Here is a 23,854-nt window from a genome sequence, read left to right as displayed (position 1 = left end):
AAGAACGTTAATGTGCCATTTGAATGCCGGTAAATTAATTACGGGTTTGCGTCAGTTTTAATATGCGCGCTGACAGTTTCGACAGGCTTGATTTTAATTTAGTCTAGGTAGGAGCCTTTTCATAAAATTGACTACGTTTTAAGGCACAAATTTTGACATATAACTTCGCGCATTGAATTAAAGTTTTAATTTTTTCCACGATAATAAGTATATCATATTATATAATATTCCTAAGAAATAAAGCAAATTGATTTATTGGAGTGCAATATTTTTCTAGGACGCAAACTGAGTTGCTACACTAGCTAGCTTTAAATAGTTTAGTTTAATTTAGCTTTTTATTAATACTAATCGTAATCATATTAAGTACCTAATCTCAGTTTGCTGTTGTTTGTTTTGTATTTATTCTTAAATACAAATAAAAACTGCTGCTCTATGTATAAGGCTCCGTTTCCACCAGAGAGATGTGCGAGGATGTGTTGCGAGGGGATTACTAATGTATGGGCAAAAAACTTTTCCCAAAGTATCACATCCCAAAATATTTTGCTCATATTATCATTAGGCAAAAAAATCATTTGCCAATAAAACTTTTCGGAATTTTACAGTTAAAAATTTTGAGGTGTTCAATTTTTGTGGTTGGTTTGTGCGAAATGTCATTTTGAACAAACATTTCTTCGGAATACAATATTAGCCAAAAGAAAACGTTTGCTTAATAAACGTTTGTCGTAATAAAATATGACAAAGTAATATTATGCCAAATGATAATTTGACCAAATGAATAAAATGCGAAATGTAAATATGCTAAAGATTCGTTTGGGAAATGAAACTACTGCGATAAGTTTTTTGGGAAGTGAAATTTGGCGAAAAATATTTTGCCGAAACGGCAGTACACCGTTGCGAGGAATGAGTTTTTCATGAACCAATAGGTAGAAACGCTTCATTTACCTCGCCTCGCTCCACTCAGCTGTTTCTACCCACTAGAGAGTGCTGTGCGAGGATAGGTAAAAGGAAGCGTTCCTATTGATGGTTCATGAAAAACACCTTTGTCATCTTTGGTTGAAACACAGCCTACTAAAAACACCCTTGTCTAGGCCACAAAAGAGCTCTCACCAGGCGCATTTTATGCCCATAAAGAATACAGTTAGCACGGGACCCGTGGGAAAGTAACATTAACAATTTATAGCTTAAATGTACTTCTTCCTAACGATATAAGTAATAAATAATACAGCACGACTAAGCGTGAAATATTGCACGCAATATTTATGATTTAATGGATACATTTTGAATAAGCTTCAGAGTTATTTGAAACTATAAAACAGTGTTTACAGGATTTTATTAAATATGATAAAACGTCTGGTATACAAATGGGAGAGGGGAGTTGGGCCTACGGATCTCCCACTCACCATACGAAACACAGTAGCAAAACTACTATTTCATGCCGTTATTCTGTCGGAGTGTGGTACTAACCCGGTCGAGCCGGCTAGAGGTGAGACGTACTAGGTTAAACGCGGACTGAGTCTTGCGAGTACGCGTCCACAAAAAGACTAGTTCCAAAGACTAGGTCCACGAGTATCTACGAGTACTTAACTCAATTGACTCATTGCGTAATCAAAATGATTCCCGTAAGACCTTGTCCAGAAGGGGCGCAATAAGCGCGAATCGTATCGCGCGAATTCATACGCGCGTTGTCGAGGTACTAGACGTCAATACATCGCGTCCACAAGCATCGCGCGAATTCAAAATACGCGCGTAAATCGCGTGCACTACGCCAGACTCTCGAGATACTAGGGACGCTTTGTTGCGTCCAGCTAATGCGCGAACTCTAGAGCGAGTGCACGTTATCGAGTGCCCAAATGCTCGCGCGTTGGTACGCACCTTGTGGACGCAACGGTCGCGCGTAATACGCGCGAGAGAATCGCGGCGAATTCGCCCTTTCTGCACAAGCTCTTAATGCGCTCCCGTAATTGCGTATACGCGTACTAGTTATACGAATATCGAACTACCGAATTCCACGTCACAGTTCAGACTTCACACTTCATATTTTTTTAATTTTAACTTATGTTAAATACCGACCAAAAACTTCCGTTGATACTTTATACAGGCTTAGCTTAAAGAATCACGGGCGGGAACGCGTACTCACGCGTCCAAGCCAGAACCTATTCCAGTAAATACGTCCCACCTCTAGGGCCGGCCCATTCGTACTTCAGCCAGCAAGTGGTTACAGTGAGGCTCTACCACATATACAATTATAAAATTATCTACAATACTTTATTTAGTTACTTTGAAAATGATGATTTATTAGTCCTAGAGCAAAACGGATTTCGAGAGAATAAATCGATAAATAAAGCTATCTTTGATCTAATGACATGATAGCAATGAATAACTGAATATCTCCAAGAAGATCGACAAAATTTAGATTGCTCCATAACATTATCGAACATACGTAGGCGATCTTTACGTGATAAACAAACGTCAGAGACTTCGCAACGTATCGCTTCTTAACAGCAAATGTCTACTTATTCAATGATTTTGATATAAGACCTACGCTTTCTCAAATAATTATATACCTTAGGGCATCACGACACCCACCCAAATTATCTTCATCGATGAGAGAATGAGGTTATCGGTGTTACTGCGCAAAGCAAAATGAAGGACGATATGAAGTGACAAGGGTACAGTCACCTGTATTAATATCTGCCACAGCGGAGCGTGCAAAAATGTCTCACACGTTCTACCAGCCCTGGAAGGAAATAGAGTCGTATCAGATATTTATGCACGCTTTGTTGCGTTAGATATTGTTGCTGGTGACTGTACAGGTTATGATGAACAAATGAATTGTAACGGTAGTTGACGTGGCTTGGCGTTTGTTATTTTTAACAAGTTTTTATTTAGTTTCACCTGTCCCGTTGTCTGTCTGTCTGTCTGTAATCAAATCTTGCAAGTTAAATTCGATCAACTTCCAATAGTTGGATTGACTTGAAATTTAGTATCCTTATGCAAATTGCGTGACAATTTAATAATCTGGTAGTGACATTCTGGTAGTCCGGCCAGGATCGTCTCCACAGGATGGAACTCTTCAACGGTTAATGGCATATCCTTGAAATTTGGTATGCAAATGTATTTTGGGTAACAATACAAGTACAGTCAGCAAACAAGCTTGTATTAAAAATGAAATTTTTACCAAAACTTATTAAGTACCTTTTTTTTTAAAAAGTAAAGGGTAAAGAATAGTTGTAGCCTAATATGCCTAATTAGGTAAAACATATTTTGTAATGTTTAACTCAGTGTTTTTTCTTTTATTTTCGAAGTGTCGGCAGCACATGATTATAGGAGTAAAAATTATTCGAACGAACTTGAAATTTGACAAACATATTTCTTGAGGGTCATGGAATTGCAATAAGAAGGGATTTTTTGAAAATCCTACTGGATAAGAAATAAAACGGATATTTTAATAGTTACGAACTGACTCACTGATATAAAGACTTGATATGTGATATGTTGGCAAAGTTATTTTTTGAGAGTCATTAAAGTGCAGTGCATGAGTGCAACGCGGCGCACAACAGCTAATAAAATATATTATACTTAATTTCAAAAATAAAAAAGTTCGAATTACGATGTTCTTTTTAGGTTTCCGTACCCAAAGGGTGCCAACGGGACCCTATTACTGAGACTCCGCTGTCTGTCTGTCCGTCCGTCTGTCACTGGGCTCTATCTCTGAAGCCGTAAAAGTTAGACACTTGAAATTTTCTCAGATTATGTATTACTGTCGGTGTGGCCGCTATAACAACAAATACTAAAAATAAAATAAAGTTATAAATTAAAGGGGGTCGTCATACAAGAAACATGTTTTTTTCAGCGTTTTTAGGTTGCTAGGCGTAATTAGCCATTGCTAAGGCGACCGAGTCGCAATTTATGAACCACAAACCTCAATGAAGCCAACTAGCTCTCGCCAAATCCTCACCGTATTAATCACTATGTTTACCTATTGTTTTTTTACACTAAAAAAAATCATACCTACTAAGTAAGTATTTAACACTATTTACAAGGTTTATAATACAGTTTAAAATTTATTCACACTAGTCGAGCTTCTTATTATTTAATTACACAACATACAAAGTCCGCCGAACCGAAATAAAACGCGCTGGCAGATATTTTTTTTAGCCGCGCGCGGCGCGTTTCGGGCAATGGCTCCAGAAACAAACAGCCAGAACCAAAGAGGATGAGAATACAAATTGTTTTTTATTCGAAATACTTGCACAAGTGCTTACATTTCGGCGATATTTTTAGAAGCTTTTCTTTAGCTTGCCCTGTTTGTTTATTTATTTATTTATTTATTGTTTGTTTGTTTGGATCAAATCTTGGAAGCTAAATTCGACCCACTTCAGTGGTCCGATCGACTTGAAATTTTGCATACTTATGTAAATTTGGTGACAATCCAATAATCTAGTAGTGGCATCTTGGTGATCTTGCCAGGATCGTCTCTGCAGGAGGGAACTCTTCAATAGTTAATAGTACCGACTTGAAATTTGGTACAGATATGTAGTTTAGACGACAATGCAAGTACAGTCAACAAAAAGTACATTTGGCAAAAAAAATAATTGTAGGCATTAAAAATGCAATTTTTAACAAAAACTTATTACAAGAATTATATTTATAACATGGAGTTGATCTGATGATAAAGCTAGCGGGTGACCATAGGATATCTGTGATAAACGACACGACCGCATCGAGTTTGGACTCCTTTGTCGTCTTGACGAGTACTTTGGTAACCAGGGGCGTAAAGTACAGTCAGCAAAAAAAACTTATATTAGAAGAATTTAAGAAAAACTTTTACTGAACTGTTTACGGAACCCTTCATGTACGAGTCCGACTCGCACTTGACCAATTTTTTAAAACTCTTTTCGGGTATCAGTGCAGAACTATTCTATTATCTTATCTGTTTGAAAAAAAATATACCTTGTTGAGTTTCTTGCCGGATTCTTCTCAACAGAGGTTTTTCCGAACCGGTGGTAGATTTTTTTTGACATTCATAAGTGCTTGTTATAGCCTAAATTGAATAAAGATATTTTGACTTTGACTTTGACTTTGATTAAGAAGCCAATACGAGTATGTGCCAAAATAAGCGCCTTTTCCATTTTCTTTAACAATTACAATTCTCAGAATATTATAAGTACACGAGTGTAAAAAGACTTCACATGCTGCTATATAGGTTGACACAATAAAATTGTAAATGTACAAAACACGTAGGTACAAATGGTACAGTTTTATTTTCAGATCGCTTTTAAATGGAGTACGGACCATTTAGCGCTCACTGCACGAAATACATTGCTTAAAATAAGCTAAACGTACACGGGCACGTGAGCTAAAGTTACGTTACATCAATATTCAATTAGCCGGTAAATAAACGCCATCGGGCATTCAAACGGTGAACTTTTTACCCTCTTTTTCAGGCAACTTATTGAAGGCTCCAGACAATATAAAGCTTTTAGGTGGCACTTAGCGCAAGCTGTACCGCTGAGTAACGGCCCTGCCCATAACCCTGGCCAAGGTCAGAACTCGCATATTAGCGGCGAATCTGGATTGTATTATTCAAAACAACGGTGATGTAGCGACGTCGGCTCATAATCTGAGGCTCGGTTGGAGCGAGATTGGTTGAATGGAGGATGCGGGACACGCATGCGCGGAGTTCTGGTCGATAGTTGGTGACGTCAGCGGTAGACAATCCTCAGTCAGCCTCCTCCGGCCACAGCGCTAACATGTGGTTGCAATGCTTGGCTGTGACGGTCCTGATCGCCGCGACATCGTCCTCCGAGGTTTTCACCAACTCATTCCTCGTGCGGTTCAAGCGATCCGTGGACCACGAGGAGGCGAAGCAGGTCGCCCTGCACCATGGCTTCGAGAGCTTGGGCCCGGTAAGTGCAGCCACGTGATAACACGTAAACATAGCGGACACGTATATTTTTGTCCGCCTAAGTTGATTTATGTCGGAGAGTTTCCTTGGATGAACACTTTTCGGCCTCGGCTCGGGTATCCGTAAGCCGACACTGAAGATTCGAAGGCTGGTGATTAGCAGGGCAAACCGCCGGCCGTGAAAATATATTGACTGTTTCATCCGTGTTGTAAATGTAACTTTATAATCCATATAGGTACAAATGAAATGAAATGAAATATTTATTTGCTTTAGCACTATGTGGATAAATGCGATGTTGGAATTTCTTATAAGGTATTAACTTATAAAAGTGTCAATAGTGCTAGCTGCCCTCTAACAGTAGGCATGCAAAATTTTGACTTAAATCTATGTTACAAAATTAATAAAGATCAAATATCAAAACTGCAAAATGTCATACATAATCGAAAACAAAATTATCATTATAAATCAAAATCAATATCATAAGAATTATTACAATAGAATTAAAATAAAATAAATGTCGTAGGTAATCAAAACTATTACCTTAAATTAAAAAAATCATCGAGGCTATAAAAATTGTAAGCCATAAGCCAATTTAATAAAAATGATTCAAATTTTCGCATTGGCAACTAATAAGGCAGGCGGTAGTTTATTAAAAATTTTGATCGCCATGCTGTACACGTTGTCGCGGCAAAGAGCCAGTCTATTTCTTGTAACTAGTAGTTTATTTCTTCGATTGCTCCTAGGTTGGGGATTGACATCTGATACTCTAGTAAAGTGTTCAATATTATTTTTTACAAAAAGTGATATCTCAGCAATATAAATGCATGGAAGAGGAAGAATTTTAAGCTTTTTAAACATTGGTCTATAAGATTCCCTTCTGCCAATGTCACACAACGCCCTTATGCATTTTTTTTGCGCTATGAATAGTCTGTTGATTTCGACTGAGTTGCCCCAGATTATGATACCGTAACGCAAAATTGATGCGACATAGCCATGATAAGGAAGAAATCTTTCTCAAACGGTAAAGTGCAAACACAAAGCGATTTATTCTCGAGCACAGAACATCAACATGATTTTTCCAGATACAATTTTCATCAAGCGTTAAGCGCAGTTTTTGACTTCTATATGTTTTAAATTGTATTGCCTTAGTTTTAGTTTAGGTAACGGCGCCTATTACCGTGGTACTTAAGGAAGTTTTCAAATGAGTTCAAAAAATTAAGGGTATCAAATCTCCTTTACAAACGAGAATAGTTTTTATATTTAAGATCGTTTATTGAACTTTCAGTGTCGTAACTTTTCGGGCTCGTTATACTTATATTAATTTTTAAATTATTCATGTCCATCCATTCAATTATTTTACTTAATGCCAAATTAATGTCAGTCTCAAATGTCTCTCTATCATAACATCTAAATAATAATGTGGTATCATCTGCAAACAATATGCACTTGTGATTTGTGACATCTGAAATATCATTAATATACAGAAGAAACAGCAGTGGCCCCAGTATGCTTCCCTGGGGTACACCCTGTTATGAGGTAGCCTAGTGTGTTTTTTTTCGTTGCTCTACTACAGTTCAAAAGCAGTTCAGGTCAAGCTGTCTAAGAATACTATTCATGGAATGATGACTTGAAAACAGAGCGGGAATTAGCTGAAAGAAAAAGACTGCTTGCCATTTGTTTCACAGAAATGGAAAACTGTGAAGTAACAGAGTTTTAAATCGAGTTTTTCAACTTTTGGGAAGTAGTCAAAAAAGGCGCAGTGAAAGTCTAAATACACTCCAATTCTTAATACCTAATGGCGGGAGTCTAGCGCTACACTTTAGCGCACGCTGACACAGGGCCACGTTAATCTAGTTGTTAGATTACACTGACTAACAAAACGGGTACACGACACTTCGTATGGATTTATGATCATTAATTTTGCTGATTGATTGATTTAGGCGTTACTTTGCGGAGACCCATATTGATGAGCAACTTTACGTTGCTAACTCGCTACGAAACGTACTAGTGACCCGCTATTTCAATTTCCACATTCAAAGATTATTTAGCTTTGACAGTGAACTTTTAGAGTTCGAAATGCGGTAGCATTTTGTGCTGTGCTTGTGATAGTTGGGCCTGTGTGTCATATATTACACACGATACTCAATACCCTTCTTAACTCAAAACAAATATTCTTTTTGTAAATATATCTTTGAATTGAGTATTTTTTATACTCACGCCAAACCAAATTCGGTAATATTATAACCATAATTGAAAATTACCACACTCGGGACTTATCACACCACGCGAGAACTAATTACCTCGACGTATCGGCCACATTGCAGTGACCGAGGTCACAGTAGATTCAAGTACTTACTCTACTCACTCTTCTGGTGCCAGTGGCACCGTGCCACACGTAGGTACCTAATGCTAATGTAGCCGAACGTTGAGGTAATAATCTCTCGTTTATTAACGTAATAAGTCCCGAGTGTAGCTAAGTTATGAGTGAAAATCACGAAAGCTTAAAGCATTACATAATTGAAAGTCACATGACATAATATGGATCCGAGATGCGGTGCTTTACTATAGGCCTTATGGCAGGCTCTGAGTTGCGTAGCGAGCTATGGAGAGGACTATGCTTGGGGTAACTTCGAATAAGGATGAGGAGGTCATCATCATCATCATCATCTCAGCCGTAGGACGTCCACTGTTTCACATAGGCCTCCCCCACAGACCTCCAGTTGCTTCGGTTGGAAGCGGCCTGCATCCACCGTGAACCCGCAGCTTTAACCTGGTCATCCGTCCATCTTGTCGGTGGACGTCCTACGCTGCGCTTGCCGATCCGCGGTCTCCACTCGAGAACTTTTCGGCCCCAACGGCCATCCGCTCTCCGTGCTATATGGCCCGCCCATTGCCACTTCAACGAGCTAATTCGCTTGGCTATGTCGGTGACCCTTGTTCTTCTACGTAACTCCTTATTTCAGATTCGATCCCGTAGAGAAACCCCAAGCATAGCTCTCTTCATAGCTCGCTGAGCAACTCTGAGCCTATTTATAAGGCCTAAAGTGATGAGGAGGTATGTAGAAGTAATTTATTGAATCAAGCGTTACTTTGCGGAGGTCCATATCAATAAACTAAATAAAAGAATTTCTTTTTCAAAAAGGGTGAGCAAAGAAATTCTTTTAGTTCATTGGTATGTAGAAGCACGGTCTCCGACATAGCCACGCGGATTGGCTCCTTGAAGTGATAATGGGCAGGCCATATAGCACAGAAAACAGATGGCCGTTGGGGCCGAAAAGTTCTGGAGACCGCGGATCGGCAAGCGCAGCGTAGGACGTCCACTAACGAAACAGACAGACACCCTGGTGAAAGCCACAGGCTTAGGGTGGATACAGGCCGCTTCCAATCGAAACAACTGGAGGTCTATGGAGGAGGCATAATATGTCCAACTGTGGACGTCCTGCGTCTGATATGATGATGATGAATTGAAGTCCCGAAAAACATTTACAGGGGTCAAAAGAATCCAACCACCTGCTGACAATATTTAAGAAGAATTTTAAAGAAAGAAAGAAAAAAAAGAAAATGTTTATTCGGCTAAACAAAGCAACATCACACAATAACGTTATAATTAATAGACTTAGAGCCGTAAGAGCTGGCAGCTCCTTAATGCTAAGGTTCGGATCCACAGCGCCGATTTTGGCTTCATCTGCACTTAACATCAGGTGAGACAGGGTTCAATCACGATCAGTTTTAGGTAAAATAAAACAGCTACAGCCAAAATATATATGAAAAGGAAAAAATTAACATTTATGAAGACACATTGTATGTGCCTTTTTTAAAACCCTTTTTCATAAGAATTTATTTTTCTACGCTTTTTTTATACTAATTTTGAATATTTTTGTTTTAGAACTGTCATTGTTTTTTTATTTCTTCCAGTCTTATTAAGATGCGAATGAGTAAACACGTGTTTTCAATCTAGTAGACTCGTATACCCTTCAGCTTTAGTTCTAGTCCTTTAGACACCCAGCCAATTACATTGTATATCCAATAGGTGATATTCCAAGTAATTTTGGGTAAGTAAGGTTTTGGGTATATTTTAGGTGCGATCAAGATATTTATCCCATAGAGACTGCGTGGGCGGACAGGCGCCCATTTATTTTTTCCAAGTAATATTCTAGATAATAACATTAGGTACGGTTATATTATGGGAACACTTTTTTGAAGAAATACATGCGTCACACATAAGAAAACACAAAAAGATGTACAAAAAAATACTTAATAATTAGAGATTTTCGGAAGTCGTCTTCGTCGCTACCCTAAAACGACGGAACACCACACACGCAGGCTAGAAGTCAGAGCGTCGGAACATCTGCTAGTGCAGCTGCTGTCATATAAAGCCAATTTAAGATCACAGCTAATTACAGCCACACGGATCCCTATCAGCACCGCCTCGCCTCGAGTGGTTAGTATTCTTCATATAGATTTGTATGGGTATGCGCTCACTACATCAACTCCGTAGCGTCACCGGATCGCCTCATTCGCGAGGTTGCCACGCGCGGACGGCGAGTGGACCACTCGGTGATAGCCCGCTGCTCGCGGCCATAGCATACTAGGAACATCCACTCGTCAACGCGGCGTCCAAACGTGGACCACCTGTCGACAACGAGTGGATGCCGAAAGTCGAGGCGGTGCTGGTCGGATGCCGGGTAGCTCTAATGAGCTGTGGCCTTTACACCGCGAGCGGAGAGGACTCCTACGTACAACGAACGATTGGCTGCATGAAAGCCTACTTAAGCCGTAAGTTAAACTAAGTCATTAATGAGTCCACCCCGTTCGCGGTTGAAACCGTGCTTAAGGCTATTTTAAGGACGCTGCTTAGTGTAAGATTTGCGCGTTGCTCTACACCAGTAAAAGTAACGCTTTTAAAGCGTATTGTCAACATTTTTACACGTGCAGTCTGTGGGACTCATTTTCACAGCGGGCATACAGCGATTTACGCGTCCAATATACTCGTAATAACGCGTGCAGGGTGCTTTTGGGGTTGCCGTGGCGGTGTACCGCCTCGGGGATGTTAGCGGAGGCACAGACAGATGGTTTTGCGGCCATCATGAGATAACGATGTGCATCCGTGATGGAACGCCTCCGCCGCAGGGCCGACGGCATCCTGCGCGTGTTCTCGGAACGGTGGGTCTCTCCACTCCTGCGGAGATGGATACAACTCCATACCCACCTATAGCCAAAATGTCTGGTCTGTTAATTTATTTTTCTTTACTTTAAATGCACTTGCCGATCTGCCGTATATTTCTCAGGCAACATCGTGATATGCCTGGCCAACGTGTTAGGCATATCATGAAAGGCGGCATTTCACGATATGCCTAGGAATTTCGTGATCTGGCGGATTTTACTATCGGCCGCCGACATATACATTAAGATCATGGTGAAGTTTATTATAATTTTAAGTTTTTGGATGTCATATAAGTGAACTGTATGTTCTTATGAGAATAAATGTCTTTAAGCCGATATTGTTATCGGTGGTTTTAACACGATTACCCAAAAAAAGGGTATTGTTTTATTGATGCCAGCGTAAGTTGACCTGCAGCTCGACTTTTTCACAATAAATACCTGCGAGTTCCTTGACGATCACTCTGATGGCTTATTGTGACAAGGTTGTGATGCGGGTCGAGCTTACGGCGGTTTGCCCACAACGGTCACAGTACTTATCGGCATGCGGGTAGTTCAATGCACTGTTTTGTTTCTAGGTGTTAACAAACGGTTTTTACAATGTGGTTAAGCGTAGTAGCTCAGTATATCAATTTGTGTCAAAACTACATTTTTAATATAAGTCTTTTTGCTGACTGTATTTATATTGTCACCCAATTTTAATTTCAAGTCAATCCGATCACTGGGAGTGGGTCAAAACAAACTTACAAGATTAAACCCACCAACACAACAACTAGCTACGACTACTACTACTACTACTATATAAGCTACTATCTAGTAAAAAAACTTTTGAAATCCAAAGAGTTTAACTGTTTCATCTGTCCGCAGTGTCTATAAAATAAACATTTTTAAATGGGCATCTCATAACATGGTTTGATCGACATTGAGAGTGTCATCCCTTTTCAGAAATATCGGCCACCGCAATCATGAGCTCGAGTCGCGTGTTTGCAATATTAATAATACAGACGAAAAAGAACCGAGCAAAATGAATTTATCGTAGCGATGTATTGTAAATTTAGGCCACAAAAAAATCCAAACGCGACGGTTTCATTTATGAAGTTTAACGTGTTTTGATTGGTATTTATATTTTTTCGTTTTAACTGTCCCTACATAATTGGCTGTGTGTGATTGGCTCAAGGTCAAGTGCTGTCAATTTGTTTGTCTGAATCGATGAGGCTTATCTTATTTAGTTTCGTTATGTCCGTTTGGTGTTCATTTGTTTTTGAATTGGTATGTTGTGTGGATGATGCATGTACAAAATTTATTATTATTATTTTTTATTTAAAACGGGCAACGTACAAATTTGTCACATTAGAGCCATAGGGCAAAACATAACTAACCAGAAAAAATCAGAAGAAGATTTTTTGCTAATCCTGCTGTGAACGCGGTGAAGCAGCAGTCTTGCAATGTTGTGTTCGGTGTGGAGAGTAAGACAGCCGTGAAATTACTGGCACTTGAGGTATCCCATCTTAGGCCTCTAGGTTGGCAAACGCATCTGCAATACCCCTGGTGTTGCAGATGCTATGGGCGGTGGTGATCTCTTACCATCAGGAGACCCACTTGCTCGTTTGCCATCCAGTCGAATAAAAATAAATTAAAAATGTACATCTCACAATTGATGATAACTAATTTCTTGTCACATCAGCCAACCTGAAAAGCATTAACGCCATGTCTGAGGCCGGCTGATGTACAAAGTTTATTTGAAAGATTGCATACCAATACTGTTTAGCAACTGGCCATCAATATTTGAAAAAAAAAAACAGCCCGAACAGGAAACAAAAGCAACGTATCCAGTCATATCTGTCGTTTGCGCTGCGTGTTAATTTTACGTTATTATAAAAAATGTTATTTTATTTTATTAATTTACAACCCCAAAGACTTTACAGTCCATAGTTGTTGTAGGAGAATTGTTATTGACTAGTGATTTAACGATTGTCAGCCGATTTGATTGATCTTGAACTTGAAAAGCGTTGATCATCTATTAACGGCTGAAAAAGGGGCCCCGAGTATCGCATAGCCACGGGAAATCGAGCCTTGGAATTATGTATATTTTTACCCAAAGGTAGAGCCAAGGCCAAGGGTACAAGTGGGCCATGTCTCGGGGCGGCAGGCTGCGAGGGGCGGTGAAGCTACCTATTGCAAGTTTTTTCATAAAAAAAAAAAACAAATAAAATATTTGAATTTGAATTCTTGAATTTTTATCGTCACTAACATAACCACATCCATCCTCATCGTCGCCATGTAACATATTTATAAGTAATACTAACAAATGATGGATCCTAATTATCTGAATAAATAAATTTTATTATTATTATTAATGGGGCGGCAAAACTAACCTGGGCTGCCAAATATTTAAATACGCCTCTGGTGCTGTATACATTTCGCTCTGACTATTTGCATTAAATATTAAATTAGTTACTGTCAATTTTATAAGAGTAGGTACCTGAGTTATAGAAACACTAGTATTTTGTTCCATTTTCCGTTTTAATAAAACCTTCGAGTCGTTTCTACGAACAAAGAATACTTTGTTCCTTTCGGAAACTTATTCTGTTCAATTGCGAAGAACCAGAAGGTAGTATGGTTACACAAATATATTGTTTTCGTAGCTCGCTCGTAGCACTGTTGCCGTAGAGTTTGCTACGACGCTAAAGTTCTAATCTAAGGGGATGATCCAATAAGTGCTACGTCTTTTTCTTTTTTACGAGCTGTCCATTACTATTATTAACATTATATTTGATCTGAAGCCGTGGTGGCCGAGTGGTTTGACCTATGGCCTCTCAAGCAGAGGATCGTAGGTTCAAACCCCGGCTCGCACCTCTGAGTTTTTCGAAATTCATGTGCGAAATTACATTTGAAATTTACGGTGAAGGAAAACATCGCGAGGAAACTTGCACAAACCTGCGAAGCAATTCAATGGTGTGTGTGAAGTTCTCAATCCGCACTGGGCCCGGGTGGGAACTACGGCCCAAGCTCTCTAATTCTGAGAGGAGGCCTGTGCCCAGCAGTGGGACGTATATAGGCTGGGAGGCTGTGAACGTTTGCGTACTGTTCATTTGTTTGTTTAATTAATGAAATGAAAGATCATCGTCTTTCGACCGGCAGTTTGCTGATTTCGGTCCATTTCGTGACATGCACATTTTTATTATACCTTTTTCCACGTTGTCACGAATGGACGGGATGTTCGGGACGTTGTTTAAGTATGTATTTATCTATATAAGTATGTTTATCCGTTGCCTAGTATCCATAGTACAAGCTTTGCTTAGTTTGGGACTAGGTTCAATTGGTGTCACTTGACACCAATTGAACCTATTGAAAATAAATATTTAGGACACTTGTCCTAAATATTTATTTATTATTATCTTTCTCTCTCCCTTTGTGTGTGTAGAGTCGAATTGTGGTCGAATGTAAAAGCCACTTTTAGACCGAATTAAAAAAAGGAGGTTTGCGAGGTTTGCGAGATTACACCTAAAAAACAAAAGAACATTCAACCTCACGTAATCCGTCAACCGATATCATCTCACCCGCTTTGTAATGTAAAATCTCTTCAAAAACGAAATTCGCCTTTTAAATACAAAGGTCATCGAGATAACGTAATGAGATCAGGCCTGTCTGGGCTTGTTCGGGACGTTGTTAAATATTAATCGCCCGAATGCTACGAAAATTGCGGTTTGTTCGGGTAAAAATGAGAAAACGAATGAGCGTTTGTCGGCAAGCGAGCTCGTGATTCAGGTACTTGCGCTTCCCTTTTTTTACTGAGCTGTGCCTGAGGCCGTGTTTCAGCCAGCGATATCTGAGAATGTGTTACGAGGAATATGTTTGTCATGAACTAAAAGAAACGCTTCACGATTGATTTTTTGGAGTCTTTTTGTATTTTTTGTTTCAACTCCAAATTTGTTACTTTTACGGGTATCCCGTGAAACCATATCGTAAATACAAACTGAGGCATGGATGCACAGAAAAACCAGAAAAAGAGACCAGCACTGGGAATCAAACCCAGGTCCTCAGCATTCCGTGCTGCGTGCTATAACCCCTACACCACTGCTGGACAGGAATCTAGACACGAAGTAATGTGACGTCTGTCGACGCAACATAGATGTCGCTAGTGCTGCTGCTTAAGTAGCATAGTAGAAATAAGCAACCTGAGATATGTATGCAAATGAAAAATTAGTGTCTAAGATTCCTGTCCAGCAGTGGTGTAGGGGTTATAGCACGCAGCACGAAATGCTGAGGACCTAGGTTCGATTCCCAGTGCTGGTCTCTTTTTCTGGTTTTTCTGTGCATCCATGTCTCAGTTTGTATTTAAGAAACTCTTCATTTACCTAACGTCGCTCCACGCATCTCTAGTGGAAACAGCTCGGTCGGCGGAGCGAGGATAAGTAAATGACCGTTTCTATTAGTTCAACGCGTTCCTCGCAACGCATCCTCGCTAATTTCTGGTGGAAACGTAGCCTTAAACAGACTTTCTACACTAAAGAGCATACTTAAGTAGAAAACGATTAATATCTATTCCCATCACATGAGATAGAAATCATTGCTGAAAAAAGACAGAAGGCAGAAGGCAAGAATTGAAACACAAAAGCAGAATTGAAACACTTGAAACACAGCGAGTACATATACCTACTCGTAAAAGTTTTAAGTCGTACCTTACCTATTAATATTATAAATGTGAAAGTTTGTGAACATGTTTGGATGTATGGAGGTTTGGATGTTTGTTACTCAATCACGTTTAAACCGCTTAAATGATTTAGATAAAATTCGGTATACAGATAGTTTGAGTCCCGGAGAAGGACATAGGATAGTTTTTATCCCGGAAAATTGCATAGTTCCCGCTGGATAGCGATAAACGTATTCCGCTCGGACGAAGTCGCGGGTAGCGGCTAGTACAAAATAAATTAAACAAAACACCAACACAAATATAAAGCCAAAAAACAGCCTAAGAAGTAAACAGAACACTTAGGGGCTGTTTCACCATCCATTGATTAGCGTTAACCGACGGTTAAATGTGATGCCGTCTCCGTCTATTCGAACAAAACAAATAGAGACAGCATCACACCTAACCGCCAGTTAACACTAATCAATGGATGGTGAAACAGCCCCTTAGTGAACTAAAAAGCCATATGTAATACATAATATGGGTACACTAACTCCGCCACCTTTCCATCTAATGCAAGAGGGCTATAAGTAGGTCTGTCCATTTACAAATGAGCATGTTATGTGCCAGTTAAGTGTATCGGGGTTAAGAGGGCATTCTGCAGTGCTCATGTGTTTATACCATTTACTTGGTACGTAAGAGCATAGCTGTGAAACGCTATTTCCGAAGCGATGTAACTAAAGATTGTTTTTTTTTATATACGAGTATATCTCTGATTTCATTTCCTTCCAGATTTGGAAGATCAAATGTAATTTATCATTAGGATATTGACAGACTTGAATCGGTTTATTTAGTAGAAATAAATAAATACCTACGCTAAAATCGATCGTATATCTTTCGTATTCGTAACGCTAAAAGTCACCTCTTAAAATGATTTTCCGACCGAAAGTAGGTACTTTATTCACCTATAAACGCACTGAAAACTAATAAATTCAATCAACAACGAATAACGCGTTTTTAATTAATTATTATTATTGACTTACCTTAACTTTGAGTTCAGACGTGCGCAACGACGTCAATATCGTTGTTTCTCTTTCATTTCCAGGGCAAGCAACAGTGTGTGTGAAGAGTAGCACTGCTCTAGGTATTCGGCGATTAATTTTTCGCCTGACACATTTGTAGCTTATTGTGTCTTTTGTATATTTGTAGCTTTATGTTGTTCGTTTCATAAAAGCAGAGCATATGATACTTTAATCTTAATCACTATTATATAGAGAAACTGAAAAGGTTTTATTAATTTTATAAGCTTTTATTTACCTTGAAGTGTTAGTAGGTTGACCGGTAAGCAAACGCCTTCTTCTTGCAATTGGCTTCAAATTTGTTTATTTAAGCGTGTTTATCCCACGGCGTTGTAATAATTATTTAGTAATATAGAGAGCTAATTAAACAATTAAGTTTATGATGAAAATGTGTAGCGTCCCCTTGCGCCATCTAGTCATAATTTTAGTTTCTAGAACTTAATGTAACTTTACATTCTACATCGCGCTTTCAAAGTTTCTCAAGTCGTAAGTGTAAATTATATTTTAAAGTTTTTCTTCGGACTTCGTTCCCCAGGGATAACATCTGCCTGGAGAGATCAAGTAAGCCGAGGAATATTCACTGTGATATTTGTGGATTTGATGTTCCAGTTAACATCGGGGTTAGGAGGCCACGCTTGCGGCGAGTGGTTAAGTAGTTAAGTTATCCTGTACTCGGATTTAGTTAAGTTATTGTGTAAGCTATACTATTATTGTAATCATCTCAGTCATCCTAAGTAATGTAACTAGATATGGCTGGAACTTACTTTGACCATGCTTTATTTAGTCACACAGATACTTTTAACATAATTATTTTACTTTGCATTCTCTATATAATTGATCGTTTGGGTTATAAGTTATAACCCGATTATAACTTACTAGCTTTTGCCCGCGGCTTCTCCCCGCGCAGAATTGTATGTAGCTTAAGCCTTTTTGCTCCCACAGGAACTATACATTATTTCGGGTAAAAGTAGCCTATATGGTTATCCAGGGTATATATTACCTGTATGCCGAATTTCATGCTAATCCGTTCAGTAGTTTTTGCGTGAAAGAGTAACAAAAATCCAAACATCCATCCATACAATGCGTTTATAATATTAAGTAAGAAAAAGAAAAGAAGATAACATATAGTATCAGAGGGGCTACTACGAAACTCGCAAATCGAAGTTGGTATCGCACGGTCCCTTTCACTCGCGTATTAAATGACATAAGTTTCAGCAGGACGGCAACATAAAGTTCGAGTTTTGCACTTTCGTGGTATAGGGCCAGCAGGGCTATACGAAACTCGAAGTTAGTGTCGTGCGTTCCCTTTCGCTCTCGTATTAAATAGTATAATTGCCAGAGGGACCGCACGACACGAACTTCAAGTTTCGAGTTTCGTAGTAGCCCTGCTGGAGCTCAACGCATTGTCAGAGAGGCGTACAGAATGGCGATTACTCCAACGACAAGAGCTAGGCTCTTAAATAAATATAATGATGATGACGGGTTATAGCATTTCGATGTGATATATTTCAAACTCATGGTTTGACATTTGTCAGTAATAAGTAAAGCACCCTATTTATTTAATACAAACATGTCACTTATTAATATAATAATTCATAGACACGTTGACAGCATTCGGAAGTAGACGTGTGTTCCAAATTTTAACGATGGGAACGGATTATTCACTAGATCTATAATGGACAAGCCACACCGCTGCTCAAAAAACGGTGAAGGTACGGAATCGCAGTGACGCATCGTATGCGCACCGTTTTTATTGCAACTCTCCACACCGCTGCTTAAATTACGTAAACGGTGCGAATCGCAACGAGGTGCTGTAAACGTCAGGACTTTGCCGCATGCTCTCTACCAAAAAGTCACTGCGATTCCGCACCGTCACCGTTTTTTAAGCAGCAGTGTGGCAGCTCTTTAAATGACCGTTACCTTAGATTTGAAGACGGCCAGATTCATAACACGCATTTCACAATGTAGCCTTTGAGCTTCTTAAAAGTTCACCACTCCAAGCTGTCTCTGTACAGTTGTGAAAACTGAACCACGTACCGGGGTGGAACCTCTGTACAAATAATGTCATGTTGACGTCCCATACATTTGCCAAAGAAATCATAGCGAAATTGATTAAGAAAAGGTTCCACCTGGTACGTGATTGAGTTTCCTCGACTGCACACTCGTCCAGAAGCTATCTTCCTCACATGACGGTAATTGCTCAGGAATCTCCCACGGGAAATCCATTTTGTTGAGATAAGGGCTCCATGTGTGGAAGAAATATTGTAGTTAACAGGGTAAAAAAGGCTTCGTATGGGAAGGATAAGGCAAAAACCTAAGGGATATAACGTAGTCTAATTAAATTTAAAAAATCAGGGAAATCCTACCCTACCCCTAAGACATTATAAATGTAAAAGTTTGTGAGTATATTTGTTACACCTTCACGCTTAAACGATTGACGAATTTGGATGAATTTTGGTATCTAAATAGGTGGACATCTGGAATAACACATAGGTTACTTTTTATCCCGATGTTCCCACAGGATCCGCACAAAATCTCAAAAATTCAAGCACTAGGATTGGAGACATGAAATTTGGCGCGGGTGTTTTATAAGCTTAATGAAATCCATTATGTAATTTTTTGAATTCCTGCTGTGGCTTGTTCTGATGGTTTTGTATGCGAAGCCGCGGACAAACAGTACTATAAACATATACTCACATATATGTACTCGTATTGTGATATTATTCATAAAATGAATTTAGGCAGCGATAAATCTAAATCTGAGTTGAAAATATAATTTCAAGTATGAATAATGTTATTACGTCGATACCCAATAGGATTAAATATTCAGATGTTATTTTTGACTAAGCTCTGAAAGGTAGGTACATACCTTGTATTGTTAGTTCAATTCAGTGGCGTAGCGTGGGTATTAGTCGCCCGGGCGGAAGACAATTTTGCCGCTCGCTTGTTTAGGTTTTTAATAGGAGATTGTTGTAGAGGCTGGAAAGTAAGCAATAGATAAACGAGTTTCTGTGAAGGCCGAAAGGGAGGCCTTCGATAATACGTGTTCATCTATTGCACTTTTGGCCGAGACTAAACACTTTTCACGATCACTGCGAGGAAATAAAAAAATTTATCACAAAACAAACAATAACAATCCAAAGACTGCGTTGCTTCCACCGTATGACTCGTTACTTTACCGGCCCGGATAATACCGACATGGAAATACCGACCTTATTTTTCTTGTACATGCCCATAGAAACTTATGTCAGTTTGACTCAATTTTTCATTATACTTAAAAATTAAACCAATTAGTTCATATTATGCGTTTAAGAAAAAAAAAACACCTCATAAAAGTCATGAATAACGCATTCTTATTGGTCAATTTAATTTCACATGCAGCAGACGATTACTTTTGATTGGTCCGATAGTCGTTTCAGCACGCTGGGAATGAAATTCTGAAATATGTTCTAAAAAGTCGTATCGTACTATGAAATACATATTGATACGACCTGTTACCGTAATGTGTGACATTGTTGTCGTGTTTTGCGAGCCATAAATGGTCAGCTGTTAAATGTATATATAGTCAGTTTTGTGTACTGGATTTAGGTTATCTATGGCCACATTTTCGAGCAATACGTGAAAAAACTATAGTTTACAAGATGTCATTATTGTACCATTCATTATAAAAAGGGGATTCCCCGATTTCATCACAGTACGAGTATACGTAATAGATAATTTCGTGCTTATTCTTAAATCGTACTGTGAAATATAAAAGTAGTTATTATTCAGTATTATTTATTATGGAATTTTGCCGCCCCGCTGCCACTACGCTACGCCACTGGTTCAATTATTTTTAGGCAATAACAATATGTTGAAGATTTCAACATGTAATGCCAAATAATATGACAAACCAATATCCGATATTGAAGTTTTATTTAAGAGACAGAATGAAGACTTAGGTATTATATTTTATTGGAAAGAGGAAAAAGTTAACATAGCATACTGCCGTCTTTGAATTTGGTCCTTTGCTTCACAAAAAAATCATAAAAGTATACTTACTCTCGTCTGTCCTACAACATATGCATGAAGAATACCTATTTAGTACACAAGTTCTTTAATGGAACATTACCTAGCAGCAGGTGTAAACGCTCTTAAGGTAGTTTCCCTCCAGGGCCCGACTTATTTTTCCACACTGTATACAAATGTATAGGTATGGGTAAACATTACATTTTCCACATTTTATAGGTAAGTACCTATGTATAAAAATTGTAGATGAATCGTTATTTGGTAAGATCAGTTGAGTTAAGTGAGTCTTTCAGAGCTTTCTCAGAATATGTTTTATTCAAAGTCTTTTCTAAAGAATGCCATCTGGCACACAGTAAGTAGGTACCATCCATACACTCTCGGATTTATTAAGCACGTGGGAGAGCAAATTCTGATTCAATATTACGAAGGGCGAAGCACCAGACTGTGTGATATCTCTATCCAAGATTATATTAAACAACTTTTTGAACCTCAAGGTGTATATCTGCAAAATTTTAAAGCTCTCTTAAGCTGAGTCAGTTTGAAATAAATCGCCGTCATTCACTTTACCGGATTTTCTTTTTACTCCTTCGAGTACGAACAATATAAAGCCGAGTTTAGACCTGCAAGAAAAATCGTGCAAGTGCATTACATTGCGAGGCCGTAAAGCCAACGAGTTTGTAGTGGTCAATCGAGCGCCGCAGTGTAATGCAATTTGCACGATTGTTCTTGCAAGTCTAAACTCGTCGTAACACGTTACTATCTCGATAAGTAGTAAGTTCCTACGTGTGTATGCCAAATTGGAAGTCTCTAATAATTATCAATACGGAGATAGAAATTTTTAAATTCTTCTTTAGTTTATACATTGCCTAGTTAGTACAGCACGTACATTATCGTGTTTCGAACTCAACCGGGTTCATCTTTAGAGTTACACAAACGTTCCATTGCTACCAGATGTTATAAGGATCACCTTATCAACTATGAAGTTGGGTGTATGTTCTTATAGTGTGGATGTAGAATAGCTGTGTGAACGCTCATTGGGTTTATAGACATAGCTATGGTATGGTCGCGGGAGAATAGTTCATTGAGATAGGCCTCCGCAAAGTAACACCTGGTTCAATAAAATCTTTATTCTACACAACGTGATAAACTTGGAATGCCAGCTCACTCAACCCTAAGTAATTTGAATATTTCCGAAACAGATTCGTCATAAGCAACAGTCCCTTTCGTATTGTGTTTGATACGATCTCGCATGATAACTCAAAGGGACCTTCTGCTCGACTGGCCGCATAGTATGAGTACGTACGTGTTACATCTATTCTGTTACTTTGATGTTACATTTTCTATTTCTACCATATCGGCTTACTACGTCGTTTAAATTCAGTAGATCCATTCTTTTCCACCAACATTTTAAATGTGTAGAAGCTGTCTTTCACCTTCCAATTTTGTTTTATTTACACTATGTAATAGTCCTTCTGAGAATAGCTTGTTAGCTTGTTTTGTCTAGTATAAATAAACATTGTTGATATCCCTTTGTATTCTTTTTTTCGATCTTAATTAAGAAACTCTGCTATGGCGGACGTCTTCAGAATCATGTCGAAGGGATTGTTGTATGAAATGTTTTCGTTTTAGTTAGTTGTAATTTAAGGTAATTTAAGCCGTGGAAGCCTAGGTTTGATCTATGGTCTCTCAGTCACAGGATCGTGAATTCAAAAAACAGGATTACACCTCTATGTTTTTTTGAAATCCATATGAGAAATTGCATTTAAATAAATAAATATCACGTAAGTAAGCTTAGCAAAGCTTGTGTTATGAGTACTAAGCATCGGATAAATATAATATATAGATAGATACATACTTAAATACATATTAAAACACAGACCCGAGAACAAAACATTCGTATTTTTATACAAATATCTGCCCCGACACGGGAATCGACCCCGGACCTCAAGCTTCGTAGTCAGGTTCTCTAACCACTAGGCCATCTTGTCATCAAATTTGAAATTTATCACGAGCTTTACGTTGAAGGAAAGCATATTGCAGCCGAAAATCTTTAACCTATGAATCCCGCGGTTTATACAAGGGTTAATTAAATAATTGAAAACTAGGAAGTCGTTTGCTCGGAATTCAGAGTAGAATTGTGTTTGTGTTTTAAAATCCCTTGTTATTGTGCCCAGTCTAAAGTTACGACTGCAACAGGCGCCAATTAAATATTTAGCGAGGTTGTATACTATTTCGATAATTAAATACTGGCCCTTTTGCTATCAATGTGTGATTTAAGTGTGATCAAGTGATTTACATTTACTTCTAAAAACTCAAAGTGCAACTGACAAATACAAATCATGAGTTAGAGTTAGAAATGAAGTAAAATTACTGACTTAGCAAAACACACGAATATCTTTTAAATAATGAAAGCATTAAAAATAAATGCAATCAACTAACATAAAATTAAAAATATATTTTGGTTTGTGTGAGGTTCTCATTTATTATTAACACCTTGGATAAAGTAAAACAGCAACACAAAATTCTTAAACAAAGAAGTGAAACTTTATACCTTCCACTTTCCGGTCAATAAGTCCTTTGTTTCAAGTCATAAGAGAGGTGCTCGGTCTGAAGGAAAATTCCACTTAGACATCTTCCCATTAAATTATATATTGTAAGAGCAATTAATGGCTTTATCACGTTATTACTTGCACTTGAAGAAACATTTGAAGTGAGATATTAAGTTCGAGTTGGCAGTAAACTTAAAGTAGTTTACAGCTTGGATACGAATGGTTGCACAACTAGTAATTTAAATGGAAGGAGTTGTTAACTTTTAATCGAGCTTGAAGAGTCTATAGTTTATTTATTTAATTATTGACTTATATTTATTCGTAGACGCGGACGCGATCCGCGTGAACAAGGATATTTTTTTTTTGGGGCGTTTTAAAAAAAGAGTAACCTTTCTTTTTTTTTTAAATTTTGGAAAAAATATGGTTTTCTCCTACTCAAAATCAGTACAATCGATTCGGATAGTTTAAAAAAATTCCCAAAAAATTACAGTTTTGCGACCGTTTTTTCATATCGAACCAC

At 38.4% G+C, this 23,854-nt stretch overlaps 1 protein-coding gene across 1 annotated transcript in view; it reads left to right on the top strand.

Annotated features, from left to right (window-relative positions):
* The first annotated feature begins 5,730 nt into the window (after positions 1-5,730).
* The window catches only part of amon (prohormone processing protease amontillado), a 119,082-nt gene continuing 100,958 nt past the window's right edge, over positions 5,731-23,854 (top strand). Inside the window, exon 1 of the mRNA XM_074094566.1 lies at positions 5,731-5,909. Coding sequence (XP_073950667.1) covers positions 5,754-5,909 — 156 coding nt within the window. The 5' untranslated portion in view covers positions 5,731-5,753. The remainder of the gene's footprint in view (positions 5,910-23,854) is intronic.

The sequence above is a fragment of the Choristoneura fumiferana genome, chromosome 11, assembly GCF_025370935.1.
Source record: "Choristoneura fumiferana chromosome 11, NRCan_CFum_1, whole genome shotgun sequence".
NCBI classification, from domain to species: domain Eukaryota; kingdom Metazoa; phylum Arthropoda; class Insecta; order Lepidoptera; family Tortricidae; genus Choristoneura; species Choristoneura fumiferana.
This window is presented reverse-complemented; position numbering and strand designations above follow the sequence as displayed.